Here is a 12,846-nt window from a genome sequence, read left to right as displayed (position 1 = left end):
TACGCGCGCTCTGATTGGTCGAGGTTTTCGTTTAATATCTCCTTAACGAAGCCCCATCCGACATTTTTGCAAAGGAAATTGTTGTTCAAAATCGTCACAGCTACCCCCCATTTCCGGCTCCTCCCCGACTTTTGGGACACCCTGTATAGTTCTTCTCCAAGGAGCATGTGTTACGTTCCACTCGATTTCTACGAGTTTGGTACAAGCTATCGAGATAATTGTTTTTACCAGAACCGTTATGAAACTTTTTCAATAGGTACCTTTGAAACAGTTGAAACGGAACTTTTATAAGAAAAGTTCTCGCATTAAGAAGTTCCGATGAAAACGGATAAATAAAAGGTCTTGAAAATTAAAGTCCTCCAAAATAAAAGGTCTATTTTGAATAAACTTTATGTGAAATAAAAATAGAAATTCTTGTGCAACGGGAACAGATACGCTCAGCATCGCAAGAAGAAAGTTCTCAGGCACTTCTATGTACAATGTAGGTACACTTTGAAACTTTTGATTGGTCTTGAAAGTCTTGTTTCCTTATTATATTCTGTATGTATTAGATTTAGATTGTCAAGTAAAGGTATGTTGTAATACAGGCATGTGGTTAAATTTCTTCTTAAAACATTTTCTAATAAAAGTTTCGTGATAACTGTTTCCAAGGAACATTAATATCTATTATATAATGTCTAATATATTCCAAATTAAATAATAATATTCGAGACAATTTTAGGACGTAGGGAATTTTTGAACGAATTTTGTCAATGTTATGGACGTTCGATAAAAAAATTTCATGAAAAATTGTTTATAGCTTAAACAGTACAACAAAACATACAATCCCTACATTTTTCTGTAGACGATGTCATTTTAAAGCTACAGTTGAAATTTCAAGTAAATCGATCAAAGTCTGTTGAAGTTATGCCTTTGGCCATTTTGGAAAACATGTTTACAAGAAAAACGCGTTTAAAGTTTTACATAAGAGTTTATGATAGAAATGTTTGATTTATCTCTAGTTTGCAACGCATTCACTACACAGCCGACCTTTCCCATTAACATACTCAGAACTTTTTTTGCAATATCAGTCAGCGATCGCTCCGAAAACCAGACGCGGCTCGCGTCAGCGTTAGCGCAACAATTGCAGCAATTTGACCCCTTCGCTATGCCAAATGCTTCCAGAATCTGCAGTATGCTTGACAACCCATCATTGGTCACATATATAACGATATTTGCGGCAATATCAAGTGAACGTTTGCCACTGGAAATTAATTTGGAGATCGACGACAAGACTGCAGTATTGAAACTTTCATTGCTATTTGTACGAGACGGTTCCTCGATTTTATGAAAATATCTGTCACTTTCCTGGTACACCATTCGATAAGCAGCACAAATCCACGTATCGACGAAAAATCATGTTTCCCCCATATTCCATCACACAGTGCAATTGAAGTTTTCAACAGACTTACAATTAGACTTTACTTTTCGCGCTACTGTCTCTCTGCTTTTTTAACCGACTTCGAAAAGGAGTAGTTTATTCAATTCGACATGTATATTTTTTTTTATTTTTTTTTTTTAAGGTATGTTCGCCGATTACACCGAGATGGTTTGACCAATCGGAATTAAACCTGTTGCATCTTGTAGAGCATATCTCTCCGGTAGTTCTGTTATCAAGACTTTTTGCGATTTGTCATTTTTTTTACAAACAACTTCTGTTGCGTCAGAAATCATGCGAAGAGTTTCATCGTAAAATGAGTGATAAATTGGTTATGGAAGGTTCATGAAGGCACAAAGTTTTACCATTTCATTTACATCGATTCCTAATAAACGCATCACAAAAATATTTCGACAATTAATTATATGACCTTTGTCAATAAACAGGCAATTAAAAATGTAAGTTTGACAAATTTGCAAATGACAAATTTGCACGTTTTACACACAACTTCCTAAATGGCAGGAAAAACTCACTATTTTCCATTCATTCGATGACTGAGGCATTGCAGATACGTTAGGCACGTTATGGCGTGACTACTTTATTTATGTAATAAACACTTAAACATTTTTCCACGTTATAAAACCTATCGTACCTGATTTTAAAGATATCATTTAAAAAAGAAAAAAAATTGATTTTTTCAAAATTCTACGGTGACCTTAGCCCTCAAAGTGAAAGTAACACATAAGCAGGGATAATTTGAATAAAAAAGTATCGGTTTCAACGAAATGTAAAAACAAAATACAAGTTAATTGTTCCTTTCACTAGTTTCCACTGTAAATGCAAAGTGGCTACCTTTCCTCTTGGGTTCAGTTGTTCTTATTGCAACTCATTTTCCTTCATTTTTTACTACGCTGGTCAGACAAGATGCTCGCGAGTTCGTTTCGAGAAATAACGAAATTGCCTGCGTTTTTTTGTGATTCAAGTGACTTGGTGCACCAGAGACACTTTGTGTACGTACGCAAAACGGAAGGTACCAGTTTTTTCGTGGGCGACCACCTATAAACTCGCATGGCTGCCTCAAGACGCTCTGGCAGGTTTCACGGTCGGCCTGACTGCCATTCCCCAGGGTATCGCTTACGGTATCGTCGCTGGATTAAGTCCTGAGGTAAGCTCAAGAGTAACAATGGTTACCCAGCAGTATGGATTTATACCTGCGGATCGACAGGAACTGTACCGCGTACTATATTGTATAATAATTGCGCTGCCGTTACAGAAGCTTATACCGTTCCATGCACGCCTGAGAAAAATGATTCGACTAAAGAAACCGCGTTACAAGGTTAAATATTAAGTCTTCGTGATTTATATTTTCAAAGACAAATTTTTCTAATTTCTTTTTAACTGTCAGAGTAGTTTAAGTATGTCTTAAAGTACGTTTGGTAATTTTTTCAATTCATTTCACACAGAATTTGACTCTTCAAATAATTCAGAACTTAACGCAAGGCCAGGTAATCCATGACTTTTTTTCTGGCTATATTACGTTTATTTCAGTCAACAAATTTGTTAGGTTCCCTTTTTGAGCAATTCATTTATCCCATCTTTGAAATTATATCTCTGTACAATATCCATCACAGTACTCTCAATTAAATTACAAATTTTATTAATTTCTCGATCAAATTTTCCTTTTCCACGATAATTGTCGCACATCAAAGGATGAGTTTTTGCGTTTTCTCACCATAGTACAAATTATGAATGACCACGTCGACTTTCAAACAATAACAGATATTTTGTAATAAACAGTCGTAACCGTCTACTAAGGTGAAGAATTGTAAGGAATATGGAAATGTATCGAGTGTCCAAATATCAACACGACACAGGAATAATATATTGCCTAGTAAATTGTTTATTATACGTGAATTCGATATGTGAAATAAATAAAATTTGCACTTTTGTTAAACAGAAGATCCGTTCTCACATATTACACAACAACCAATATTACAATTTAATGCTGATCAGATGTGCATTGCAATAGTGAATAAAGTACTATAGAGTCAAATATTAATATGAGTCTCTGACAATGTAAATACATCGGTGGCACAAAAAGTCGGTCAAAATGGGTTTCCATGAAACGTTGTCTATGAAAACTTTTTTAGTGATTTTAGACTAATTATTAGGTTGTCCCAAAGTTTCTTTCGCTTTATTAATAAGTAATACATGCACAATAGTTTATGTTTTATGTTATATTACTGAATTGTGCACGATTCATTTTGCTCCATTATTGTTACAACATGAATATCTGTGAAATTAGATTGCCTATTTATATAAACACGACCACATAAAATAATTGAGTGCAACTCGCGAAAGAAACTTTCGGGACAACCTAATACTAAATTAGAGTGAATTTAGACGAATTATAGCTATAATTTACTGTGTATTATTTATATTATACATATATTATTTACAGTACGTTCGTTCTTTATACTAAATAAGTATTATATTAAGTAACAAAAACAGTTACAAATTTATAATCTACTAGAGTTTCGTTCACAATATTTCGTTATCGAAAAGCTATTCATCTGCCAGAAATCAAATTGTTAAGACCAGTCATTCTTTTTCAACTCCTATTGTAGTCGCAACGAATGAACTCCCCAAGGGTCTTTCCTAGACATTTACCCTTCGATAACTTTTATGAACCATATTGGTAAAATTTATACAGAGAATGAGTATATACCATTTACAGACAATCTTGAAATATATTTACAAAATAACACAGAAATTGACATCAATGAAATTAATGGTTGATGCAATTATAACAAAGTAAGCTTGGATGTAACGAGATGGTATTAGTACACGAGTTAAAGAACATTTTGTAACCAGTAGTTAATGAGATAACTGATATGTCTGTCATAGATTGTTTTCTTAATCAAGTAATAATTGTTTTCTGAAGGGGCATACTCTTAGATTAATGTCTCCCAAACTGAAGTTTACAGACATGTTAGTGGAAATAATATGTATAGTGGAATAGAACAAATTATTCTCATAATATTTACTTTTGCTAAAAAAAAAAAGACGTCGTTGAGAAAATGTGACAATTTTGAACGAATGGGATTTTTCGTATTTGCTAAACCCGAGGTTAATATTTTTCAGAGTTACGTCTACGTAACATCTACTATTTTATTGCTGATAAGTTTTATCAACATTGTTTCGAACTTATAACGTGCTTATCACGTTTTCCTTTTCTTTTGTTAAAAGCGTGTAATAAAAGATAGCAAATTTTATCAGATTATCCATTTGCAATGAACTAACATTTCCTGACTGCTAAGTAATAATGATTTCTTGATACTTTTAGAGAGCACAAATTAATTGATTGTTAAAAATTAATTAATACGACCTGAGAAGACTCATACGAGTCTTGTCTTGACAGTTTATCTGTTGGAAGCCTACCTGTATATCGGTTATTGGTTTCTTATTTCTAAAATCCATTGGCTGGAATTTTTTATCTCTGTTAACAAGTCTGTGAAATAAAAGCTTGGCAAAAAAAAAGAAAAGCTCCCGATTAAGACTAGATTTTGATCTCAAAAATAAGCCTAAAAAGTTTGAACTAAATCGATCTAGTAGTTTCCGAGATATAGTGGTCACTCGTTTTGAAAATGCAAATCTGAGAAAAACGAGTTTAAAGTTTTAGATATATTTTACAGCTAAATAAAAAGTTAGTTTATTCAACTTAGAGTAAGTCATATATTCCAGATTCATATAATAGTTCTTCTGCAGCAGTTGTAGCTTCCAACATGCCGATTTGCTTCTGTTTACGACGTTGTCTCGCCTCGCGAGTTGCTTGTTGTGTGCAGTAATCCACTTTCTGAATTCGGAGTTCGTCTTCCTTCGCTCTGTATAAATGGACGTTTGGTCAACTGTATGCCCCCACAGCTTGTAACATCATTGATGAGGCAAATGTGCTGTCATTAAAAAGTGCCGGTCGCAATGTAGATCGTTAATTCTACCGTAATATATCCAGATGATATTACTTTTTAACTGATTTTTCACATTAACTGGTAGCAACTTCCATTATTTTTTTGTGTAAGCCTGCAGACGCATTCTCTAATAAATTTTAAGTGCTGAGATCTTCATAGATAGGTTTGGTAGCGTACAAGACAACTTTAGGGAGAGACTTATAACTGTGTTTAAAGGACTCCTGTGTATCACTTGCAGAAGCACGGTGCCAATCACACGAGTCTGATCCAGTCGCGCATTTATTATGATGCAGATGTTCATCTGTTGAATTATAGTGACAATACGTGGCCCAAATTGCAGTTTTTATTTTTTCTATGGATTTATAATTACGTCGAATTTCCAATCCATAATAAATGGATAACTTATTGATTAACATTTGAGCTTCGTCAATTTTTCTCGGATTACCTGGAAATTTTTATAGGATATTTTTGGAATGTTGTACGTTAAGAAAATGTCAAAATCAAAAAATCGTTTTTCTCAAAGTTTCTAGGTAGAAATACTGCCTCAAGTAATAGATCTCCTCGAGATCTCGATTTCTTGATTTCCTTTATTACGGCTAATCAAATTTTACGTTCTAGCCACAGAGATCGGAAACAAATATATTTCTGGAAATGTTTCCTGCGTCAACTTCGATTCACTAATGTCCACGTGTTTTTCGTAGAAACATTATTGATAAATTGGCCGATATTCGACTCGTACTAGCCTATTCGACTTGTAATAGCCTATTTCTAAGGTATATACATTTATTATAAATAGTTAGTTTCGTTATATTTAATAAGAACTACTACTATAGTTTTGTAAATAATTACAGCATAATAGAAACATCTCTATGATTGGAAAAATATTATTACACGTAGTTTTTCTCAATGACATGAACAAAATAACCGCGGTCCGAGTGAATCGCATTTTGTAAAACAAATCACTTGGATCAAATACACGACAAGTAATTATTACCCTTTTATAATAATAAAATTTATTATTACTATCCATAGTAAGTTGAACGTTTTAGCCTCACGCGGAATTTTGTTTTCTTTATCGTCAGTATGGACTGTACGCATCCTTCATGGCGTCGTTCATCTACATTATCCTTGGTTCGTGCGAGAACATTACCATCGGGCCTACAGCTATCATGGCAACAATGGTACAGCCATTGGTGGCAAATTACGGTCCCGATATAGCCGTGTTACTCGCCTTTTTGAAAGGCTGCATCATCGCGGCTCTCGGGGTGCTTCACCTGGGTAAGTGGATCGGATCGATGGAGATTTATTTAGATGATCTATCTTCTGGAGCAATGAAACGAATCCGACGTGAACCGTGGATTTCAGGTTTCTTATTAAATTTCATTTCGCTGCCGGTAATTGTTGGCTTTACGGCGGCCGCATCGATCAACATTGCCGCCTCGCAGTTCAACTCTTTGTTGGGTATTCCCGTCAGAAGCGAAGATCTTGTAGATGCCTTGCAGAAAGTGTTCAGGAATCTCGATAAGATCAGATACCAAGACACGGTGTTGAGCATCGGAACGGTTGTTGTCTTGGTTGCACTCAAGGTATTGTATTATCTCAACGATCGCGCGATTACGATTAAAATATCGATCGAATCGGGCTACGGGGACTACTCGAATGCTACTCGAATCACGTTTCAAAGATACCAAAGTATTCGTAGAGATACCATTGCGAAATGATTAACACTTTGTACTCGACGACATTTTCACCAGCGGTAAAGTAGCAACTCCAAAAGATTTTACGATTATTTGTCGAATTCCACACAGCTGACATAAAATCACTTTCCACGCAAACTAACGTAACGTATTATAATATTAACTTCTATTATTCAATACTAAATATATCATTATGAAATTTTTGCGATATGATTTGGTAGAAATATTTTGAAAACTCTTTGGCTGAAAATAAAAGTATACCGCCCTTAATGTTTCGTGTTCAATGAACCTAACGAATTGATGTGTAATATTGGATGATCGCATAAGTTCGTACCCGATTGTCATAGACGTTGCTATGACAACTCCATTGTTTTTGTTTGGTTTGGTTTACGCACTGAATAGGTTATAATATCACGTGCAAAATTAGATCGTAAAAAAGAATGGCGACTACATAATTGATTAATAAAATCATATTCTTTGAAATTTTACACATTGAACTTCATTTTTAAATCGGGCACGAACTTATGCAATCATCCAATATAAACGATTATTAATTTCGGTAATTTTGTAATTTTGTTAACATGATTTAGTGGAAATATTTTAAAGGCCTTACATAACAAGGATACCAACAACAGCAAAATTTATCGGAACAGAAAAAGAAAGAGAAAGAAAAGTTTTAATATTAACGCATTATCAACTGATCGGGGAGATATACTTTGCGCTATACGAAATTATGCGTTTATAAACATGCGCAATAAGAGTGTTTACACTGATTGTATATGATCTAAACCGAAAAATAGTATTGGCAGGTGTTAGGTAAAAGTTAATTTGCAAAAGATATACATGTTTGCTATCAACGCTTTGGGATTCAATGAAATCTAATGTAAAACAATTTGTCGCCTCTTAATCGCCACTTGAGTTACCGCATAAAAACTAATGGCGATTGAGTGTCCCCTCGAGTGCAAAGAGTTAAACTATCCTCAACTGCTATCTATCGCCGCTGTTCTGCGTTCAGTCAGTGGATTCGCGCGTAATATCGATTCTACCTTAAAGAGGTATTCTCATTTAGAACGTCGTTTCCTAAGCGATATTCTTTAGTGAATTATTATTTTAAAAATTTTTTAGAATTTAAAATTACGAAACAAAACGACAGTGAACGTTACAATTTATTACTTTCATCCCCGATCTCTCCTAATCGCGGTCGTTTACTCGGTTTTCGAAAAGATATATAATTATATTCCTTCAACAACGACTTACGTAAGAAGTACACACCCTGTGTTTTTCGAATGTCGCCGATATCTGTATTGTTTGATCGTAAATATTTACTGATTACGTTAATAAATAATTACAAATAAAAGTTTGAAGTATAGCGATAGTATAACCACTGGCAAAAGGTTTTCGTCCAAACGCAGTAATAAGAAATTGTGTAAAGTTACAATTGTTTAGATACAAAACGCTATAACGCAAACATAAAACGCATGAGGATATTAAATCGGTCTAACATAAAGTATAAACAAACAAAATAATTTTAAGTTTTGTTTATTATTGGAAGAGGAAATATTTAATGTACTGTAAAAAGGTATTTGTTCGTAGCAAGGACAAACAATCGAGAATGCATCCAATTCAAACAAAAATCGACGAATGCCTTAAATTGGAGTTTGTAGTCATTACATTTAACGCAATTCGGCAATCAGTCGAATAAAGATGGAACATTTTGAAAAAGGGAAAAAAGATTTTTATTCGATTGACTGGCATGTTGTGTTATATTTACTAAATGCAACGTCCAATATAAAGCTTCATGTTACAATAAATGTCCACGTATGTAGGTTCATGAATTTGTCTAAACAAATGCTACATTATTATGGATAAAAATTGTATAAGTTGCCATTAAAAAAAATTAATTTATTTTTTAAATCTCCCCCACCACTTCACTTACAACAAAATTATTTACTCCATACAATTTGCCCCTTCGAACCAAATAACTTTCGTGAAAACATTTTTCCGATAGTTTCATCCCCTCATGAGATGTTAAACTACTCCGATTTAAATGAAACACCCTGTATATACTGGATTTCAGTCTTCAGTTGATGTTCCTGCTAGTTTCCTCACTAATTACTTCGAATATGATTCAATATCTGAAAAAAATGACGATAATCCATAAGATATACATACATAGATGAGCACGACCATTATCAGTTTAACAAGTTTCCACCCATTTTTAAAGGAACTTTCTCATCACTTTAGGAAAAAATGATAAAGTTTTTTGCTCCGTGGGTGACTCTGTAATCGGTCTTGCATAAATTTTTCGTTTTCAAGCAAGTCCAAAAGGTTTTTGAGCATCCTCCTTTTAAGCAGAGATACCTTTTAAGCAGAGAGGGATTGGTTATATGTCAGTTAAAGGTGCAAGAAAATTTTGCATTTTTATCTAAAATACAAATTCTGAAATACATTCATCTTTTGGAGCACTTTCTGGTTTCTAGTTTAAAGAAATGGTCCGAGGATTACGAAGATTTTATGTTCCAACATGACAACACAAGTTCCCACCATAGCGAGGCAGTACAAAACTATTTAAATCTTAATCCAATTGAAAATTTATGGACAATATGGAAGGATTTTATTCATAAAAACAACCACAAGGGACAACAAAATCATGAAAAGAAATTCCGTTGCCAGAGTGTGACAAATTAATAAATTCAATGCCCGCACGTGTAACGTATAACATGTAAACGTCACAAAATATTATCTAATGAAAATATTAAAAATAATAATGTTGATTGCAATATGGACAATTACTTTTTCCAAGTACCATTGTGCTCTTTCATTATTTTCTCTTTGATATCAAACAAAGTTGAAATTATTTTTTTCGTTTTTACTTTATATTAGACCGAGCTAACATTCCCATTCGTTTTATGTTTATATTACAGCACTTTGCGTTTAAATAATTACAGTATTTTCGTACGATTTTGTACTATTGCGTTTGGCGGAAAACTTTTTGCCAGGTGTTATAATTCTCAACCGCCCGCGAGTCCACTCTGCCGACTGTTTAACTTAGCCGACATTTTAAATAGTTTCTAGTTTTACGGCTGCCGTTGTTGAAAGAATAAAAAGAACGCGATATACTTCCAAATATCTAATGTTTCTATTAAAATATTCCCAAGAATTTACCTGGACGACGAACTGGCACGTGGCAACAAAAGATTGCGTGGGCGGTGACTCTGGCGCGTAACGCTTTAGTGGTCATCGTAGGGACAACTATAGCGTATATTTTTTACGCGAACGGACAAGAACCTTTCAGGTTAACTGGTGAGATCACTAATCGAACTCTACATCTGCCGCGAAATCAATTTTTTGAAATTTTTGTTGCGGATGTCAATCGTCAATCGTCGAGAACAGAAGCGATAGAAGAGAATTGGTAACGATTTTCAGGAACGATGGGCGAAGGGTTGCCACCGTTTGGCCCACCACCCTTCTCGATTACTCACAAAAATCACACGTATGATTTTGTGGAAACGGTATCGGCGATGGGAACGACGCTTTTCTCCATTCCAGTGGTATCTACCATCGAGCATATGGCGATAGCGAAAGCTTTTGGTACGGTATAGGTTAAAACTGTGTAAGTAATTGGTGGAACAAATGTAGCGATCCGTTCGTATTAATCGAAATGAATGAGTTATAGTAACACTTGTGTTTTGGTTGTAGTCGGTAACGATAAATAGTAATACATGTTAAAAGAAAGATTTAGAACTTTCAGAGCAAATAGTACTGGTCAAATGGAGGAAGAAAATCCTACTAGACATGGATATAAACAATTATTTTCGGTATTATAAATGGTATTATTATCAGTTTCACTATTTACTCGCCTTTGATTGCAAATTTTTTTATATAAAAACGACGGACCTTACTATTCCTTCTGTTGATGTTCTATTAATACTCCAAAAATAGTAGGGGTTTATTAGAATTTTTTCCCTTTATTTCACGAGCACTATCCGCCCTGAAGGGTCTGAAGTAGGGGTGTACGGAATCCCGGTCGGGACGGGAATTCCTCCTGAGATCGGGAGGGAATCCCGAGAATTTCAGAATCCCGAATACATCCGAGATTCCTATGAATTTCCTGGATCCCGAAACCATTCGAGATTCCCGAGAATTTCGAGGTCCCGTAAATTTTCGGGATTCCCGGGAATTTCGAAATACCGTACATTCGGATTGCTGAAATTTTCAAGAATAACAACACTTTCGGAAATCCCAGATATTATTCTGTATCCCGTACATTGTCGGGAATCCCGAACACTTTCGAGATCCTGTATATTCTCGGGAATCCCGGATTTTTGCGGGATCTCGTGTATTCTCGGAAATCTGGAATCAACTCGGGATCCCTCATAAACTCGAGAATCCCGAATATTTTCGGGAATCCCGCACACCCCTAGTCTGAACCCTTTCTTCTTAACATCTTGTGTAAACACTACAATATTCGTTTTCGGTTTGGCGACATGTAAAGTTATACAATAAAATTCAGATAATCCGACACACAAAACTCAGCTATAATCGTGTTTTTTAAACGACATTTAGCAATTATCACGGGTTAGATTCTCCACAAACGCCATTCGTTCACGTGGCATTTACGTAACATTGTCGAGCACACTTTAATTAAATTGGCAATTGATCCTCACTTTTGTATGGCAATTAAATTTAATTTCAATTCATAATTGATTTTAAGTAAAATCAAATGTTTATTTTAGTTAAAATATTTCTTTAACATCTAAAATTGAAGTTAATTTCAAATAATGTTTCAATTAATTGATTAGATGATGAAAGATGTAATTGCTTTATTACCGAACACTGTTACGTGATTATGGATGATGGTGAAATTAGACCACTAAATAGTCGCAGAAAATTAATATAATTTATTATTTATAATTTCTATATTCTATGTTTTATTTTATTGTTGTAAACCGATTGAATTATTATATTAACTGTGATCGTATTTTTAAATTGCCATCTTGGGTTAGTTCAATAATTCGGTATATTTGATAATCCTGCATTACCGAAATCCCGAGTATGCCAAATTATCGGGATTACACTATATATAATAAATGTTAAGGCAGAAAGGACGTGAAAATACATGCATTTAAATATACATACGAAAGCGTACAACATTTCGACTCTACTTTAACTTTGGTATACTATAGTGGGATTTTCCATTCTCTAATAATTTTTGCTTTAGCTATTTAAGAGCTGCTACTTTAATCGTCCAGCATGATCTCAACTTGTTCGAAGCTGTTATGTTATTCACTGGCACGTGTCAAGACTACTTTTCGTTATTTTCATGGCTGATATACATAGTTTCCCGATAGAGTATTACCGAGTTCATGTCTAGGTGTTGTATTCCAGGGTTAATGGAGCTCCTTTAGGTTGTACACGGTTCAAATTTAATAACCAAGGAGGAACCTCAAGAGACCCTCTCTGTTTCTCAAAACGAAACTAGGGCAAAGAGGATTATTCACATTGCCAAACGAACTTGGACAAACTGTTCATCTTTCTTTTTTCTTCTTTTTTCTTTATCTACCTACTTTTTATTTAATCACTTAGCATATCCTCTTTCCACCTACTGTTTACTTAATTAGTAAGTTGCTGGCACCTTACAGTCAAGAATGCCTACCGACTTGGCATGGTGCAGTTTTTGTGAGATCACTAAATTCGTTCCACTAACAAATATTATACATATACAGGGTGTCCCAAAACTCGGGGAGGAGCCGGAAATGGGGGG

General features: G+C 34.6%; 1 protein-coding gene across 1 annotated transcript; it reads left to right on the top strand.

Annotated features, from left to right (window-relative positions):
• The first annotated feature begins 1,904 nt into the window (after window positions 1-1,904).
• LOC128892678 (sodium-independent sulfate anion transporter-like) lies at window positions 1,905-11,763 on the top strand. The gene is made up of 5 exons (XM_054153219.1): window positions 1,905-2,582; window positions 6,468-6,663; window positions 6,751-6,971; window positions 10,241-10,385; window positions 10,509-11,763. The coding sequence occupies exons 2-5, from the start codon at window positions 6,489-6,491 to the stop codon at window positions 10,682-10,684; spliced, it is 717 nt and encodes a 238-aa protein (XP_054009194.1). The 5' UTR covers window positions 1,905-2,582; window positions 6,468-6,488; the 3' UTR covers window positions 10,685-11,763.
• Window positions 11,764-12,846: the final 1,083 nt, after the last annotated feature.

This window comes from Hylaeus anthracinus, unplaced genomic scaffold, assembly GCF_026225885.1.
Source record: "Hylaeus anthracinus isolate JK02 unplaced genomic scaffold, UHH_iyHylAnth1.0_haploid 14024, whole genome shotgun sequence".
Lineage (NCBI taxonomy): Eukaryota > Metazoa > Arthropoda > Insecta > Hymenoptera > Colletidae > Hylaeus > Hylaeus anthracinus.
The sequence above is the reverse complement of the archived record's forward strand: the minus strand, read 5'-3'. Positions and strand labels throughout refer to the sequence as shown.

Excerpts from the sequence above, each read along its gene's own strand:
- LOC128892678 (XM_054153219.1), top strand. The coding sequence starts at position 6,489 with ATGGCGTCGTTCATCTACATTATCCTTGGTTCGTGCGAGAACATTACC. Across the intron at positions 6,664-6,750 it reads TCTCGGGGTGCTTCACCTGG|GTTTCTTATTAAATTTCATT; the intron begins GTAAGTGGATCG and ends CGTGGATTTCAG. Across the intron at positions 6,972-10,240 it reads TTGTCTTGGTTGCACTCAAG|AATTTACCTGGACGACGAAC; the intron begins GTATTGTATTAT and ends AATATTCCCAAG.